Here is a 19,616-nt window from a genome sequence, read left to right on the forward strand (position 1 = left end):
GAGAAACCAAATGTTTCAGGGGGCGTTGTGGTTGAGGACTAAATGTCCCACTGAGATAGGCCATATGCTGGACATTGACTTACCGTCCAAGCTCACCAGAACGCCCTGTCACTGTGTCCTCCTCTTCCTCCTGTTTCTCTTCTCTCTCTTTCTGTTCAACATTATTTTTCTGTTTCATTAGTTTCTTTTGGTATGACATGTGAAATGCGAAAGGCTTCTGAAGTTCATGTTGTTCAAATTTCAAACCTTTTTTTTTTGACATTTAAGTCTGGCAGTAAATCATTTCTTGGCTCATGATTGAGGTTTGGTGGAGGACCACCTATGCAGATCAGTGTACTGTGTTATTTACTAAAATCTGTTCTGGGGTCAGTTTCAGATTAAAATCTTCTTGTATCAACACCTGTGTCTACCATTGGGCACATTAATGCCTCTTTTTAATATAATTCCAGTTTGCAACAGTTTATGTAGGGTACTTGGATGTAAGGCACATATTTTTGATCATATTTTGATCACATGTATTACCTTAAGGGTGGTCCCATTCTGGTTGTTCACTTTTGTTGACCTCATGTTTGATCTTTAGAAATTGAAGATTTTTCTTTGTGTGATTTTGAAATAAAGTGATGTTAAGACATTACAAAATAGTAGTTCATAAAATGGCACACATCTAACATCCTAACACGTCCTAACGCTAAATGAGGTAGTGTTGGGCATGTGTTTTAGTTAGGTGAAAAAAATTAAATTTAGAAGACAATTCAGTAGTTCTAGTTTAAGTTTCAATAAAAATGCTGCTTTGCAGTACAATCAGTCTTCTGCTGAGATATGAGAGAAAATGCAGTGCTCAAGGGTATCTTGGCATTTTTTGTTGTGGTAGGAGCGAACGTTGTTTTTTCAGTTTCCCATTGCTTTTTTCAGTTGAGCTGGAGACATGACTGTTTCCAAACTCCAATTTCTGTTCTCTCACTTTGTTCTCTGCTGTCTGTCACGTCATGGATCAAACAGCATTGTCTCACTGTCCCTAAGTGAGTTTTAATGACAGTGACCTTATCTGGTGTTTATTTTAAAGAGAGTGCCTCTGCTACATAATTGTCAGCCACCATCTTCTTACTGTCATCACCCACCCAGTGTTTGTACCAGCTGGCTTTTCATGGTCTTAAGGGATCACTCTATATAATAAAGTAGGGGCCATCGTGTACCTTCTTCAGTGTGTTTTTCCACTGTTCTGGATTAAGCATGTGTCCTCTATTTAAAGGTGACAGACACATTAACCCCTAAAAAGGCAGTTCCCACAACGCTTTGATTTGTTATTTTTTTAAATTACTCTCAAAACTACCTATGTAGGGAATTTCTGCCCTTCCCAACAGTTTTTTTTGTTTGTTTGTATTCTTTATCATTAAGTGTTGGGACAGAGCCTAGCTTTTTGTTTGCTTGGGTATTGCATCAACCTTTCTGCCAGTTGTTCATTGTTGAGTGTATCACCTTTATACTGTTGCGCAGTCAGAAGCATTTCCCATGAAGGGGCACTGCAGATGAAAACAGCTGCTATGGAGAGATGAGATCATGTGTTCAATCAGTGAGGGTCATAGTGTGGGTTCAGTCACGGGCGACAGACTTCATCAACAATAAAAACTTTGTCAGCAATGACACCATCAGGAGATATTCACTTCTAGACTTCTCACAATTTTAGATTTAATTAAAGACTCCATTCCTACCAGTGTTCTTATGTGTTGAACAGGTTGTTTGTGCATGTGAAAGGTTGCGTGTACAAACCTGTTGTGTGATGTCTGCATTTGCTGTAGGCCGATAGTATTCCTTTCATCGGGGTCTAATCAGTCATCTGATAAGATTTGTTATCATTTTTCTCACCTAAAAAATAATAATAATCTGTCAACGGAGCGATTTGTCTTGTCCTGTGGTGCTACTAAGTCCTCATTCATCTTGTGAAATATCTTTGGATTTACCAGATGGATATGCAAAACTTTACATGCAGATTCATGGTTCTCAGACCACATATCCTCTGACTTTGATGATCCCCTGATTAGCACCACTATGATTTATGGTTTTGAGTGAAATGAAATGTCACCAACTTTGGTACAGAAGTTCATGTCCCCTCAGAATTAATTGCAATAATTTTAATAATCCTGTAAAACTGTATTTAAATGATAAAACAAAACATAATATTTCATGTGTTAGCATTTAGCTCAAAGTACCACTGTGCCAAAGCACAGCCTCACAGAGCTGCCAGCATAGCTATAGAGCTATAGAGTATAGAGTTTTCTTTCAGCATTAGTATACACGGGTCTCACTTGGGTCCAGCAGGAGAAAGAGACAGACACCATGCTAGTCTGTATAAATTGTAGCATTCCTCTCGTCTTATTCATCTCTGTCCAGTAGAGGCTCACCCAGCTCTTACTGGAGCCACTTTAGCACAACCATTTATCATAAAGGCTCCAAGAGGACACTCTGTCACATGAAGCTCGCTCTAAACCCAAACATATAAAGCCCAGAAGGAAAGTCATTGTTGTTGCTGCTACGAGTCACTGCCTGTCGTGTGCGAGTGTGTACAGTATGTGTGGATGTGTCCATGTCCGTGAGTGTTTGCATCCTTTAAATGAGCTGTAATTTGCTGTTTTAGGACAGTAAATGGTATGGTGTAAATGTTAGTTTGAAGTACTACAGTAAATATTAAGATTACTACTTACAATGAAATAAGTTTTATGACTTTTAAAAAGTTAACAAATACCTTCTTCCACACTCCTAGACTGCACAAGTATGCTCTTAATCCCTGTTGTTTTCAGGAATGGTTTTACCGCAGAGAAATCACCACTTTGTTTTCAGCTCTCATAATGAGATGTTGTGCGAGTGCCAATCCTGTTATTTTAATAAAGATTTGACAGAGGTCACCTCAGGTTTCCTGGCTGTGACGTCAGTGCCTCATTTAAACGACCCCCCGGAGAGAGTGAAAACAGGCAGATAGTTCCTCTACAAACGGAGAGAAGGGGAGACAAAGAAAGAAAGAAAGAAAGAGAGCTAGTTGGATGATTGGATGGAAACTTGTGGCCTGTTTTTGTCCAGTCCCAAACAACCCAGCAACCACACCCTCTCAGGAATTCCTGCTGCAAAAATATTTCATGTCATGTTTTTAAAGGAACAGTTCGCTCTTACCATAACATGTTCACTGTTTCTTTTTTACTTGACAAGCTTACAGTGTTGCATATAAGGATATATTTTCTATATTTTATTCTATTTTTTTTTATCTTTGCGGAAGAGAACACTGGTGTTGTGGAATATGTCCTGTGCAGAGTAGTTTTCTAATTAGTGTTAAATTGTTGTCAAATGTACGTTACAAAAAGAATAAAATTGATAGATTTAAAATGAATCAATGAGAATAAATATTTTATAAAAGAAAATGAAGAGATTTATGTGATAAATGTAGATGGAGTAACCAACCATAATTAACTCCAAGACTAAACAAGGTATTAAGTTTGGTTAGGGTTTGAACTGGTCAGTTAATCTGGCATCAACCAAAGCTTAAAGAGACAGGGTCCAACTATAAACAAGTTTAACAAGTATTTTACATCGAGGCCTTAATATTTCTGCATGGTTTTGTTAGAGTAAATTGTGTCTAAGTCTGTGTGTGTAAATCTTCCTGTGTGTATGATTTGGCTCTGTACAAAGTCAGTGTGTTTTGGCTCTGAACACTCCTGGATTCTGGGAAATATTTTACTGTCCACTGTGCAGACATTTCACAGAACGTCAGACGCAAAGGGCTTTGCATGTTTGTTCTGACTGTGTTTTGTTGTTTAATCTTCTAATGAAAGCGCAAGCTCCGGCGCGGTCCATTTCTAAAAATGCATTACCTTTATTTAATTTATGTCTCTGTATGTATACGTAGGAAAGGCGATGTCAACTTCAAGCAAGAGCCATTATCAGGCCATCTTCAACTTGTCTAGGCAGAAGCAAACACTGATTGGCTAATAAAACCTGATGGATGGCTTAAGGGTCACAAAGATGATCTGTGATGGGGTTATACACACATGGAAATCCCTTCCTCCTCCTCATCTCTAGATAGTATCAGATGGGGAGAAACACTGTTCTAAGGTCAAAGTTACGACTCCACGCTCAAGAAGAAGTAACTGATGACAGAAGTGAACATAGATTACAGAATGGAAATACATTCTCCATTATTCGTGGAATATAGGTATGTTCTGTGATTTGTTACCGGGGGTTGAATTACACACCCGTTCTTTGGAATAATAGTGTAGTAACTTTAAGAATCACAAACTGTACTGTTTCAAGAATGCTGCTTTTTTAGGTACAAACAAACGACCCTCCTTCAGCCTTATTGTCTTTGTCATCTGGCTGTTGGACAAAATTGTTCCCTAGAGGCCCCATTAAACAGACAGCCAACTCTTACAGCTTCATTTTCAGCAGGTTCAACCCATATTTTCTTTTTTCCTGAAGATCTCATCTCGCTTAGCCCACTCACCAGAGACATGACTCAACATTATTTCTCCTCTTTTTCCCTTGTTTCATGAAGGCAATGAAATGGACACGTCCCTCCTGCTCTTACAACTGTATAACTTAGGAATGTGATATGGACAGTGAGTCGCTGTCCCTACCACCCAGGGCAACGTGTCCAGACAGAGCAAACTAAAGTGCAGTGGGGTCAGAGAGGTTTTTTTTTTTTTTTTTTTAGCTCCACCTTTTTACTTTTTTTTTTTTTTTTTACTTGAACCACTTTGGTTTTCACTTTTGTTCATTCCTCTTTCAAGACTCCTTTTTCAACCAGAACTCACTGCCAACAGAGACTGTAACATCTATTCCAGTCATAGACTGGTGAGACAAAGCTGTCTCTGTTGCACAGAGGAATCCCCTCTGTGTGTTTCACAGCTGAGTATCAACCTGGAACCTCTCCCTCTTCTCTCTAAAACTAATATTTCAAACCACAATTCCCTCTCTGTCCACATTTCTCCTTCTCTTTGGCCTCCCTTTAGATCCCTCCCATCCTCTTAGTTGGTTGTTGTTATAAATAGTGGGCTGTGGAATGTAATTTTGGAGAGTTTTGTTCTTTTTTCAGGGCTTTTGATTACTCATTGGTTCTTCGAAATGCATAGGGAATGAACATGCACACATGTTATAGAACTTTTGGAGCAAAACAACAGAAAAGTTGAGACCTGTTTTGGTGTTTTTTGATGCAGTTTCAGTATTGTATGCTTTTGTTTGGGAAATGGATGGAGTGAAGCAGTCAGCGCAGAAAGAATGCGTCTGTCACAGCACAAAAGCAGGTCGGGAATGATAATGCTGGTCCAAGAGAACTGGGTTTATCCCAACCGGCAGTACGGATTTCCTGCCTGCAGCCTTCTTTCAGTTCCATCTAACACATACACACAGGTCAATGACAGAACATTGGTGTTGCTGTTGGTAGTGTTTCTGATGATTCTACAGTGCGAGGGGAGACTCTTAATGTCTGCTTTAAAGCATTGCTGTGCCTCAAAGAGCTGCAGGATTAGCCAAGAAACGCCATTAGGATGTGGTTATTTTATCGATAAACCATACCCTTGTTGATTTTTTCAAAAATTTACTATATCATGGTAGATACCAATATTGTGGTGTGAAATCAAAATGGCCGTATTTGTGACACAGGATTTTGTCCTTATGCACCACCTGTATTTGTGAGGCACCATAGGCTTCATATGCTGGCTGTTATGGATTACAGACAGTTTACAAACTTGTCTTGGGCAGTGGGCATGTTTTTTAAGCACACAGTATTCCACATTGTAACTCATTTTCTGTGAATAATTACACAGAAGCAGTTCCTGAATATCTCTATAATTATGTCCACATGGAATGCAGACTTATCTCACAAAGGCTTTGTGCATCGGGTACATAAGGGTGTGAAATACCTGCTGACCTTCAGTGAGATGAGATGATGTGCTGATTGTGCTGAATTCATGTGTCCATGAATTAGGAGAATTCCTGCGTGTCTGTATCCCTCCACTAATGATATTGAACTAAGTTTGTTGAAACTATATAGGCAATGAGTCCAATTGCCTCTTATGTGGTATATCTTATTCTAAAATTATCTTAAGTTGTACCTTCCAAACAAAGGTATTATTAAAATGGTATATGCTCTTTAGTGAGAGGAAACCTTGAAAAGTATATGGGCGTGCATGTCAACATAGCCAGCACATGTAGCTACAACAGTTGAGCGAGAAAAATCGAGGTGGAGAAAGAGGGACACACGGGGAAACAGGGAGGATCGGTGATACATTCCCCAGTAGGCTCAGAGTGTTCTGGTGGTTAATGATTTTGTACCTCTTTCTGCACACACACTTGCACAGAGACTGTACCGCTCCCTCGCAGACATACAGAGGGTGGCTGTTTTTTATTGTATCACCATGGAAACGTTTAAACATTTCAATCTGTTAGGCATGAGTGAACTAAACTATGACTCACTTAACTCCTCCCAACACATGTGCTCAGTATGGATTCCCCTTCCACTTGCGTCCAAAAAGACATATCCACACACAGAGAAGTCATGGATCATCACTCATCTGACCCGTGCAGAGGGTCAGATTTTTGTGTTCTTTTTTGATATAAAAAACAAATAAAATTGCAATGATTTTAAGGGAAACTGCTGCATGTTTATTTGACATAATATTTAGTGTATTATGCAAATTCACTACAGATGTATGATTACTAATTGAGGGTGTATGATCAACTTGAGGCAAGAAGGCCATTAAAGTTGCAGCACGTGTCATACTGACAGTGATATCCTTAGGTCAGGTGCCAGATTTAGCCCTGGAATCCCAGCAGACAGGTAATTTGGTTTGCCTCATCTCCGGAGCTAAATGAAGACACTGTCCCACAGTTCACTGACAATAGATGAAACTTGTGAATATGACAGTGCAAGAGTTAGGTAATATTTAGCATGCTGATCTGGTTAGAATCGATTTTCAGTCAGTAGTTGATAGTGGTTTTAGCTGAGAAGACAGAAAAGAAAGTCTCTGGACTGGCTGGAAAACTGAGTGTAAAATTTCTTTTTTTTTTGTTAAGCCAGGTGCTTTGTAAGGTTTTTATTGCTTTTCATTGTGGCTATGAAAGCTAAAACCCCAGGTTTTTGAGTTACTTTACATGTGGCTGTATTCTCTTCAAGGATATTTCTGTTGGGAGGAGGGGGTTTCCATGTTTAACAGCAATATCTCAGTTTCAGTTTTATGGGTACAGATATTACAATTTTACAAAATGCAGCTCTGTTCAGTCAACATAGAAATAGTTACATGAAGCCTCTTGTTGCTATTTGAGAAATTGTATTGTGGACTGCAGTCACAGGTGTTTCTCAGTCTGTTCCCCCAAGGCTGCTACACCTCCCCCACCTTATGTCCTCTTGCTTCCCCTTCCTTACCCCAGTGGGTTCTCTCCATGTTCAAACGAGATGAGCCAGTCCCACAACACACATGTGCACTCCACCCACTTCTGACAAGCGTCTCCCCCACATACAGTGATGTCAGCTTGTCTGGTCTCTGCTACAGTGCAATTTGAAACTCACCACAGAGTTCAGCGACAGAGCTTGTGTGGGCTTGAGGTTCAGGACTACTGGACATGACTTAAAGGTAACTGGTCCCTTATGGCTAGCCCTACCTGTCTGTCTGTGTGTGTGTGTGTTTATCATGTTTAACAAGGGGTATCAGGTTTCTACCTGGCCACACAGTGACAGGGGAAAAAAAGCCACTCCTTCTTATCTGCAGAAAAACAGCTGAACGTCTTCACCTTTGCATCAGGACATCTTTCTAACACTGGGCTGCTGAGTTGTTTCCCAGGAAACTTTGTCATCAGTTTTCCTTTTTGTTACTCAAAGAAAATCCCCTCTGTGAAAACTACACAAGAGTTACAACAGACATTCTCTCTTCTGTTTTGGCTTATAGGGTGATCTATCTATGGCTACACCGGTCCAAGGTGTGTATTTTTCATTCCAAGCTGCCATAACGCCTCACGACCCAGGGGTACCCCCGCTGAGGGAGACTGGGATGGCTGCACCTGATCCCCGGAGAGGTGGCTAATAGCAAGGACAAAAGGAAAGCCAACAGCAGGACAAGAAACTACTAATGTTGCTAATGCAGCTCAAGTGAAAAACTCCATGCTGAAGCTAATGTTCTGACTGCCAGCTGTCTAGAGGAGAAGCAGCTAGCACTGGTATAGTGTGGCTAACTCCTAACACCACTGTGAGAGGTGGGAACAGAGGCCGGCTCTCATACAGAGGGAGGGACTCAGAGAGCATGGAGCTTCATTCACTCTGCTAAACACACACATACACATGCACACACACTCTCTGCAAAGCCGTTCTCAGGCTGAGAGAAAAGAGGGGAGCGGAGAAGAGGACAGCAAGCTCGCTGAGTAAGTTCCATACTGTTTTGTCCTTTCTTACCATTTTATTGAACATATTTTGCTTTGTTTGCTAATGTGACATCAAGCAGCTTGACGAAGTGCATGTATTCATTTGTGTTCTTTAAATGTGTTTATGAAGTAGAAAGTATGCATTTGAAGTATTTTTTTCCCACTGCCAGTTCTATTGAATTGAGTTTCTTTCTCTTCTCTAACTCAGCCATACACACTTTTCTGCTGATGTGAACCACATGTCACACATGCATACACACACATACATAAACGTTGCAGAGGTCCAGCTCTCCTCCCTGGGGCTTGTCTTCTACATACACAAAAATGAGAGAATAGAGAAAGGGAGAGAGTGGGGGCAGAGGAGTGGAGGGAAAATCTTAGTAGGGTAATGTGCAAATGTGCTTGATACATTGTTAACAGGGTAGTATATTTTCCTATTTAAGCCTTTTATCTTCTTAAAATTTCCCTCTTTAGTTTGAAAAAACACCATGCCATTTTTACTTACTTCAGTTCGTCTCCCTTTTCTAATGCATCTACTCTCATGTCACTATCCTCTCTCTGGCTTTTTATGGCATTTTTATCCTATTTTTCTGTCTTTTCGTCTTGCTCTCTCTCACTCATCCTGCTGATCTCATTGTTGTCCCAGGTGGTGACAGACAGGGAAAACAGAGGCACTGAGTGAGGTCTCAGAGGGACGTCGAATCCTGGAGAGCAGAGAGATTTCAGTCCCTTTGACTTGTTCCTGACAGAAGACGTACCGATCCGGGAGATACCAGCCCTTAGCTCCTAGGACCTCCAGGATGTCCCGGAGGAGGTCAACAGGCGACCTGGTGCCCAGGGACATCACTGAGATCTTAGCTAGAGAGGCAAGAGCTCAGCGTGGGCAGAAGAAGCCGGGAAGCTCCCTGGGACAAGCCTTCAGCTGGTTGAAGGGAAGCCGGAAGAAGAAGAGCATCGCTAATGGGCTGAACCGAACTGGTAATGGTGCAGTGGATACCAAACTGGGAGTTCAAAACCATGAACCTGCTAAAGGTGAGTGGGTCAAGATGTACTTAATCTTTTATTTATTTTAGGTGTTCAGCTGATGTTTCTGTACAGACTAATGGTAGGTAGGGTGAAGCTTTAGCTCCTAGGTCACTGAAAATGACACACTATGAAGTGTTTTTCAAGGCTTTCTCAACATTCATTGATCATCAAAGGCTTATTAAAATTTGTGTTGATGAAAAACAGTTGACTAGAGGAGGCTGAGTTTTAGGAAATTCACTCATTGTAGTTCAGTCTGTATTACAAACAGGGAAACTCATATCTAACTCTGAACTAACAGATGTACTGTTATTGTGTGATGTCATTAATGCAGCTGAAACAATGTTTTTACATTAGCAATGGATCAAACGATTACATGTAATGTTAAAGCTGTCGCTCATAGTGATGAACCCACAGAGAAATATAACATGAGTCTGCAGTCTCTCTCAGCACTGTGGAGCATTTTAGCATCTTTCAACTCATTGTTTTGGTTTTATGATCTGTAAATTCACTGTTCTGGTTTATTGTGATGAACCTTAGTCAACTGTTTTAAGTGGAAAAACTCGGATAAAGCCCTTTTATGCAACATATCCGGTGTAAAAGAGCTTTTACGGACATAGCTGAGCATTTGGCTGTTAAAAAGCCAGATATTTCTCTCATGAGTTTGTGGAACAAAAAGTAGAAAAAAAAAAAAAGTCAAACCTCGCCAGGCAGTCAGGAACACAGCTACAAATGAATGCCAATGTTTCCCCATGTACAAGTGCACAAGAGTTAGCTAATATGTCTGCCATGATTACTTCATATGTTCACGTCTGTGTTGTGTCAACAGCTTTTTGCACTGCACACAAGTAGTCAAAAAATAAATTTAAGCAAATTTAAGAGAAAAAAAACTTAACAGAAACTTGAAAAACTTCACTGAAACTGCTTTCAAACGAGGGAATTTATTGTGTTCATTAGTTGAAAAAGGGATAATTTTGAAGAATCTCAATTATCAGTGAGAGAAGTTTCTTCCTGGATATCTCATGTCACGTTTCATTTTAGAGGATCAGAGTTTTGAAGCTATGGTTTGCTTGTTTGGCAGCTCTACTGTATAATTCTGTCTTGTTTTGACTGTCATGATCACAGACGGTATGGTCACGATGTTTCTGAGAAATGTTTTGGATTAAGATGCAAAGATGATAAGGATTTGGTTATCATTAGGACATTAGTCTGTAAATTTATCACTTGGCAAAGTAACACACACACTCACCCGTAGACTGAAACAGGGGTCTAATCCCTCTTTCTGTTTACTGATGCATTTGCTTGGTTGGCAGCACAGAGATTACCCATAGTCCCCATTTCCTGTTTTTGTCCCACCACTAAAGCCATCCTTTTCTCTTCTGTCATTGTGTGTGTGTCACTGTAGTAACTATCCAACAAATCTTGGATATCCAGATTCTCAGTCTTTCAAACCTTTTTTAGTCTTCTGTGGTTTTTGTGCTCGTTCCATCTAAAAGGGACTTCCATGATCCCTTATTATGCAATACATTGTGGTTTTGTAAGGTCTAATGCAAACTGTGAATACTGGACGGGTAACAGACAGTGACTCCATTTGAAACCAAAGATTAACTAGTAGTAGGGCTAATAATTCCCCAGCAGAGGATGTGGTCAAACACAGATGGCAAGAATGTGTGGGAACCGTATTTCTTTCTTTCTTTCTTTTTTTGGTTTTTTTTTTAGTATTTTGGTTCAGATTTATTTCAGATTTTTCAGAAGACTGAAATAGGCCACTGTCAAGTATGTCCCAGAAACAGACTACAGGTGATCTTGAACACACAGCCAGGACTTGCAGATTCAAAATAGCTCAAAATTCAAAATAGATAGTGTGGCTGAGGTTCTTGTTCCTTCACTGTAGTCTCTCTTTGTTTTACAGCATTTTGGGTTTTACTTAATGCAGGGTGTATCGTTTTGGTTCATGTGCTGACTATGACTATGAGTAGATGGTGGTGCTAATATAACTGTAGATGTGTTTACTATTAGTTGAACATTTTATTTTGAGGAGAAAATGTTGCCATGAAGTCCTCTTCTGTTTTTTCTTAACTCTCACAATAGTCCAAAGTCAGCTGTGAACTGTTGACTTGATCTTGTCAAAGCTGACTTGCTGTCAACTTACACAGGTGGTCTGTGTAAGTTGAACAGCCATTGTCTCACCTCTGTGTGTGTGAACTAATTATTAGGTTAAATTATATTGTTTTCACTGGCACTTTGTCTCTGACACGGAAAGTAAGGAAAGCTTGTTTTCCCACCAATAAATAACTATAATTACTGTCCTCTTGCAGTTCATTCTTCCTTAACCCGCTGGGTGACTTTATCAACCTGAGAAGACAAAGCGTAAGTCATAACAGTACATGTATACTGCACATGTACTCATGCAGTCCCTGTTCTGTCTGGTCTATGTGACTACACTGGCTTATGGTTTACAGACCCATACGTCCAGATTGAGCAGCTGCATAGCTTTTAGGGTGTGTTGTAATGATATTTCAAATGACAACAGCACATGGTCCCCCAATTCATGGAAACATTTAACAGTTGTAAGAGTTTGAGGCATTGTAAGGCTCTGACCTGTTGATAATTCCCAAAGCACTGCACCTAGTGCTTTTTATACAAGGTTTATAATCAGTGCTCTGCAGCCGTTTAACTACAACTTTTAGCATTGGCTCAGCTCACCCGAAGCCTCAGCGAAGGGGCAACGAAAAACGGGATGGAGTGGAGTGGTTCTATTGTTGCCACAACTGACAGTGGGAACGCAGAAATAAGCGTACTAAAGTGTAATGAGCTGAACCGAACTGGCGGTTGAACTTGGTGGAAACATGGCTCAAATGTCATGGGAAGATCCTGCAATCTTAGGCTGTTTTGTCTTATTTTTAAATTTGTCTTAATTTGTCATATGGAGGCAATGACTATCCATGAACATGGCTAACATGGGGAAAATCTGTGCTCTACAATTTCTGTTCCACACATGTGAGTGGTAACTTAAACACAAATACGGTATTTTGAGAGTAATTCTTTGGGTGCATACCAAACTGTACATCCTGTACCAAATGGAACAGGAGGAATACACATACTGTCACATCCCTATCTTCAAATGAGCTGGTGAACTTTCTTGCTTATGCAGCAGTGTGTAGCTCTCACTGAGTCTTTGTTGGTGGGTTTACACTGGCTGTGTCATCCCTGCATGACTGGCTCAGATCTGCTTGTCAGTAATCCAGAGCTCTGCAGTCCAGCACTACCTGCTTGTCAGATTTGTCCCATATATGTATGCATATATATATATATATATATATATATATATATATACACTTTGAGGGTGCAAAATTATTGGGGGGCATGCATCAGCCTTGTTTTTGTGTCAAGGTCTGTCAGCGTGCACGTGTGCGTGCGTGGCCGCCTGGATGCCAGATTGGGCCTAGAGTTATGCGATGAAGAAGAGAGATTACAACGAATCACAATGCCCCATTCAGCCTCGAGAGAACTCTTAGGGAACAGTCTCTCAATGCTTTTTTAATTAGAGTGACCTCTTAGCACACACTCACAAACACACACACACACACACACACCTATCTCTGTTTCTCTCACATTTTCTCAGTCTCTTTGCCTATTCATTACTGCATATTACTGTTTTTGATTTGCTTTTCAGCTTGCTTAATTCCCTCTTTTCAGCACTGCTGTGGGTGTGTTGGTCTTCACTGCTTATTACTGTGTAATCAGCGTGTGTTTAAAGTTGTGTGGACGTCTGCAGTGATGTGTGAGGGCGTGTGACCGAGTGCTACCCTGTATCAGAGGGTATCTCTGTGTTTGTGTGTCAGTAGCATATTACTTGGCTTTGGGCGGCGCCAACCCAGTGCCAGCGCTCATTACGTCACCTCAACACACACACACACACACGCAGACAAGGGTGTATAGAGCGCAGCTACCTGCTTTGTCCGGCACAACCCATCTTCAGCTGCTGGCTGTTTGAGCGCTGAGGTCATTTCACACAATCCCCGAGATTCCACATGTGCGTCCATGTGTGTAGTCATTGTTTTCTACATCTGTGAAGTCATTTGTGTGTACGTGTCTGTATGAGAATGCTGTTCATTGTGTCATAAAAACCTTGTTTGTAATGGATCCCATTCTTCGCTTGCGTTTTTCTGTTTGCATGCGTGCGTATGTGTGTGGCTGCCACATCACAAAACAGTCAGGGTGTGTAGATTCACAAACTATAATGTAGATTAGAGACCAAGCAGAGTAACTGAAGAGCAAACATCTCATTACATAGAGAACGTTGTATACAGCCTTAGTTCTATTACAGGCCACAACTCAGGACCACTTTAATACAGTTTGACAGGATGAAGGCAGCAAGTGGAGGGCAAAGAAAGGCACACAGCAGAGAGGGAGGAGTGTGAAAGTTTAATGCCACCACACAATGTCCCCTGTGAAAAACATTCACCACACACATACACACACTTTGATGAGCGCGGTAATTTTACCTGGGTAAGCAGATACCTTCTACCCTCATCCATCACCACAAACCTAAAGCCACGCAGGTGAGGTAAACGTCTCCCAGGCAACAGTACTGTGAGTAGCATGTTGCTGTGGCAGCAATACTGAGAGGCAACAATAGGGTTCAAATAAGATGTCAGAGTGAAGCCTCCCCACTGTTCATATGTATCTTAATCAGATTTAATTTCACCTTCATGGGAATACACATGCACATACATGCATTTTTTAAACCAAATTTAAGAGTAAGGCACGTGCAAATAACCCATAGATACACATTTAAATTTGTAAGAAGGGTTACTAAAATTACTCGTGATCAACATCCAAAGCTTTTCTGCACTGTTACTGTTTCTGGGATAAGAGCTAATGTGTTGTTTTGTAGGACTTGCAGTGCGTTTGATGGGAGGGGGGAGCAGCTGGAAGACATCAGTGTGTGAGGAAGTAGGAGTATGTATACAGATGGATATACAACCAATTTCCCCTCAAGACCGTGTGTGTGGCTCCTGTTACATAACTTGGTGTAATGGATACACCTGTTGAACAGAGTTTACCTGATCCAGCTGTGTGCTCTCTCTGTCTGACTTCTTTTTTTCTCAGTGAAGAGAAGAATAGACCAAACAATGACAACGTAACTGAGGAATTCACTCTTGAGCCAAGTCGCATTTGGGACCATATATTTTCTGTTGACTTCAGTGCCACTTTATTTACTATGGCATATCATCTGCTGGCCTGTTGTGGCCTCACAGGCTCAAACTGACATATTTATATTTAGCAGGCTGTAGATTCTCTGCAACAATAAGAAAGGAAAGGAAAGTATTTACTGTTTCAATTTCAACATTTGCTCCATCTAAAGGCAATGAGTATTCTAGCTGCAGTTTTTTTGTTGTTTTTTGTTTGTTTGTTTTTTATAGTTGCTGTTTAGTGTGTATGGATGAGGTTTTACCCTTAACATCTTTATCACTGGTTATCTAAAATAAAACAGTGGAGGAAAAAGTGACAGAAATAGTTGTGTTCCAAATGATAAAATAGAGCTAAAGAGAGGAGTTCAAGCCTTACCAGTTACTCCCTTACCTTCACACGTAGGGTGAGTCACAGCATGAAGCGGGTGTGACTGTTGAATTGTTGGTTTTTGAAAGTTTCAGAAATTCTTGGACACAGCTCCCCGATATCTGATGCTGGAGGATTTCTCTGAAGCCGTTTGCCCATCTGACAAGTACTTCAAACGTCCATTTGCCAGAGAAAAAGTCTGCAGTTAAGATATTCAGGAGAACTTCAGCCAGTATACATGGAATATATTTTTAAAGTTCTTCATTTCTTCATATTTTTGGGCCCAAGTTATATTAGGGTAGTGTCCCCTCACTCTTTTGACTAGCCAGGGACAGAGGACTCAGTGGCACAGAGAGCTGTGTGAAGTTTTCCCAGTATTCAGCCCAAAATACGCTGCACATAACAAAACGCTTTACAGTTGCAAGTTTATACCACAAACACGCCAGTACAAACAGAAGTGACAACAAGGAAAAATCTGCATTTGTACCAGTCATTAATTTTCTTGCCTGTAGAGGGCTTACACTGACGTTGCTATAAAGTATGTGCATCTGCTTTTGTATGGCAGGATGTGGCAGTTTCGCCTGTCATTGCAGTTACGATTGGCCACATTCTGTCACCTGTATTGACGGTGTGCCGGCCGCAGTGGAAAATGAAACTAAGAAACGTTCCTGGTACCAAAAGTGTGTTGAGTTGAGTTAGGCTGAGTCATACCACGCAATTTGAAACTGTTGCTAGTCTGGGTGACACGGTTTTGAGTGCATTGCATTGATGTCACTATAGGTCCTTGAGGTTTTCTTGTGGTAGCAGTGCTTTGCCACAAGATGGGAGTGCTAGGCTGATGTTGGCAGAGTCATTGGATGTTTAAGTTAAACTGTAAAGAAGTGCACTAAGGAAAAAAGATGCCGTCAATAACATATAGGTGAAACTATGACGGCCTGTATTTGATTTTGCAACTTTTTTGTTAACCCAACTAGTCTCAGACCTCCCCAGGACCTCCCAGTACACACTTAAAAAAAGAAGCACACAGAAACATTTAGAAAGGTGGATGCACTTATCCTGCCTTGAGGCCTTGGTGATGAACACCCTGACAACCACTTTCCCTAACAACGGCATTCCTCTACACAAATGTCCTACACATGCGATCGCACTCTATTTAAATGTATCTAGGGCGTGTTTGCCATGCTGTATTGCAGCTCCTAGGTGAAGTCAGGGTGCAATCCAACAGGCACACACACACTTTCCAGTTAAGCTCTCATAGCTCTATGACAGATGAGATAGTGAGCTCGGAGCACTCCACCAGTACAAATGTATTGGGTGTGGTTCTGGTGGAGCTGCATTAAGAGGCAGCATCTCTCTGTGAGTGTTTTATTGCAGATCATTTTACACTCTGCAATGGGAAGCTTGAGCGTTATCAGACTCTCTCATCTGATATTTCTCTTTCTCTCATACAGATTTATACACTGTATGTTTTCATATTCATATTTGTAAATTGCTAATAGCTCCTTCTGCTCTTTAGACAACAAATCGATTCATTCTCTAGAAAAAAATAAGGGATTGTCAATTCCTCCTCGCGACTCCCCCAGTCAGTAAATCTGCTTTTTATTGGAGGCTTTTTATCTTCCAGCAGTTCTCTACACATGGGAGGGGTGGGGGATGGAGGGATGGGAAGAAATGTGATCAGGATGACCATGATGAGCAGCGTGTGGTTTCGTTTTCTTGCTTTTCACCATCACACCACCTTCCTCTTGCTCTATTTACAGGAAATCTAGTTTCAGCGCGTTACGTGCTGATGGTCTTCATATTAGATTCTGCCATATGTATCGCTGACCTCATTTTGGATCACTGCCATTGATCCACAAGCTCTGGGTGTGGTGTCACCAGCATTTAAGGACAGCAAGAGTCATGACGTCATCATTGTGGGTCATACCTGAGAAAGAAACAGACTGCAAGCAATGAGGAAGATGATAGCTTCAGTAAATACTGGGTGTTCCTTTTCCTTAGTGTTGCCCTCTTGATTTCTAGATTTGCTTCTCCATGTTTGCAGAATATTGTCTCATATTGTGTTAGTGCTCTGTTAAACATAAGCACGGCTGCTTTTCTGGAATCCCCCCATCATCCCTGTTTCTCTAACTCACCCATCTGGCTCAGCATCTGTATTTTCTCTAAGCATAGCAGGAATGTTCTCGTCACACACCAAGCTTTGATCTGTCCGACCAGTCGAGGGGCATCTATCCTGCTCTATCTAGTTTTTATCAGCACAGTGCATTTGTATGCTTATACTTGTGTGTGTTGTGAGGAATTTCAAAAGGTACCAGACGGGAGAGCTGCACCTTTGAAGATCACTTGAATTATTGAGTACCTCTACACTGTTTTCGGTTTCCACTCTTGCTTTTATCTCAGTATTTATTCCTTTTTTTTATGACTCATTCCTACTCATAAACATCAGCGACCCCGTCTGCAGCTTTCTGTGCTTGTGTGTGTGTTTGAGTGTGAGTGTGAGACTGTGTATTCTCCACCATAATGTGTTGACAGGATCTGTCTGCTGGGTTTATAAGGGCTTGGAAAAGACAACTGATCTCTGCTTGCTAAAAGAGGGAATTAAGAGAAGTACATAAACGAAGTGTGCCAACAGCCATGAGAGAAAGGCATGTGAATCCATACGATGGAGATAAATGTGTGTGTGTGTGTGTGTGTGTTCGCCCCTCTACAGCACTGAGAATGCTCAGCTGTGTGAATGCTCGGCTAGGGCGCTCAGTGATCACAGCGGCAGAGAGTGGGAGGGGCACTTGCACACACACTCAATCACACACATACACACGCACACATAGATAGTTAGCTTGTCAGTGTTGGATGCTGCCGTTGCTTCAGCAGCTGGATGTACAGGAATGGAAGTGTGTCAGTGTCTTGGATAACAGGGTTGATTTGAGTGTTTTGTGTTTAATGTGCTGTGTGTATGTGAGAGTAAATGCGCTGGAGTGTGTTTGCTTTATAGGAATGTCAGTGGGTTTTTAGCACTCATACATTGTATTGTACTCTGTGTGTATGTATGTGCGTGTGTGTGTCAGCAGAATAGAATCAGCAGGAAGTGTTTGACCGCAGGGATTCAGGAGCGTGCTATTCACTTTGACCAAGAGTGTGTTTTCATGTTGGAGAAAGAGGGACTGTGGGAACGTTTTAAGAGAAGGAATACAGATGTAAAGGTTCAGGACAACAAGATGACAGACCCCCTTTAGGGGCTTCAGGACTGCCCCAAAATGGGGAACAGCGCCCAGAAAAAGAAGAAGGTCCAGACAGAGGAAAACTTCTCTGCACACTCGTCTCCGAGCCCCAGCAGGGAAAGACCTAAAAGCTCCTGGCTGTTTGGACGTCAAGACAAACAGAAAACAGGTAAGAGGAACGCAGGATATGTGGGGTAGAAGCAAAGGTTTCACAAACGTTTGCTTACAGTATTATTCTGACTGTCGGGAAAGTAACATTTGGTTTGTAAAATCAGATCTGAATGTGAGCAATTTTAGGAGCTGACTTAGGTAGAGTGTGGTCATGTGCATGTGAATTAGTACCTACAGCAAGCAGCTGTAGGATGCAGAGTGACAATATTTACATGCTGACTTTACCTTAGTCAGCTTCAAGGCTTCCTTCTATTGCACAAGTGAGCAGAAGCGGGCTGTGTGTGGGCAGTAGGCTTTATTTTCTGTTGGGTTTTCTGGTGATTTGTTTCCCACTGAGAGATTAGAAGGACAACAGAATAAACTGAGTATACCCTTTTTTGCCACTGTTTACCCCCCCCAAAGCTCTGTGTATTTCAGTGCCACAGTGTTTGTGTATGCAATCCTGTGGGTGATATTTTACAATTCTGTGATTTCTTATTGCCAGACCACTATACCTGCAGTGGAAAACAGTGTAGCCTGTCCCACACTGATCATTGTCTCTGTTAAGAGTCCCTGGAGCAACAAAAACCACCAGACAAACAGGTTTAACACAAGCTGACTCAGACAGATTGTCAGAAAATGTTCATCTGCTGTTGACATTTTCTGTTTCTCAGGTGTTGTTTTCTGTTCCAGGACTATTTTTATTCCATTTGTGTTTCTTGTGTAATTCCATCCTGTCTCTTTTCTGCTTCTTGGGTTATTATTGACAGAATGGTGAACTTTGAGTTTCTAGACACAGGTCACTTGTGCCAAACTCTAAACCCAAAGCCATAGTAGTATATTTTTTATTGTTATTGTTGTTAATGGATCAATTAAATAGCTGTAATGTGAAAGGGTCACTCATGCTCTGTTGATCCAATTATCACTGGACTCAACAGAGCTCCTTGGTATCTTTCAGCTCAGCATTTTGGTTTTTTGACCCTCAACTTTACTGTTTTTCTTCAGTCCACTCTCATTAGCCTCATTTCCAGTTTGCAGCAGGCGGCTCTTTTCAGCAAAACACTGTGAACTATGAGCATCAACTGGGAAACAGACAAGTTTAATGACTTCTTGGTCAACAAAGTGGAGCATTTAGCAGCTAAAGAATAATTCAGTTCAATTAAATTCAGTTTATTTAAATAGCACCAATTCACAACAAAAGTTATCTAATGACACTTTCCAATTAGAGCAGGTCTAGACCAAACTCTTTTAAATTGTAGTATAGAG

General features: G+C 41.1%; 1 protein-coding gene across 5 annotated transcripts in view; it reads left to right on the top strand.

Moving 5' to 3' along the window:
• The first annotated feature begins 7,862 nt into the window (after window positions 1-7,862).
• Window positions 7,863-19,616, top strand: part of kiaa1522 (KIAA1522 ortholog) — a 35,186-nt gene continuing 23,432 nt past the window's right edge. The window contains exons 1-2 of one of the 5 annotated variants that reach the window (XM_046418512.1): window positions 7,863-8,394; window positions 9,041-9,426. In XM_046418512.1, coding sequence (XP_046274468.1) covers window positions 9,195-9,426 — 232 coding nt within the window. In that variant the 5' untranslated portion in view covers window positions 7,863-8,394; window positions 9,041-9,194. Of the gene's footprint in view, window positions 8,395-9,040; window positions 9,427-14,183; window positions 18,370-19,616 lie in introns of those variants that run through there. The other 4 variants (XM_046418514.1, XM_046418513.1, XM_046418516.1 and 1 more) reach the window with 4 other exon arrangements.

This window comes from Scatophagus argus, chromosome 17, assembly GCF_020382885.2.
Source record: "Scatophagus argus isolate fScaArg1 chromosome 17, fScaArg1.pri, whole genome shotgun sequence".
Lineage (NCBI taxonomy): Eukaryota > Metazoa > Chordata > Actinopteri > Scatophagidae > Scatophagus > Scatophagus argus.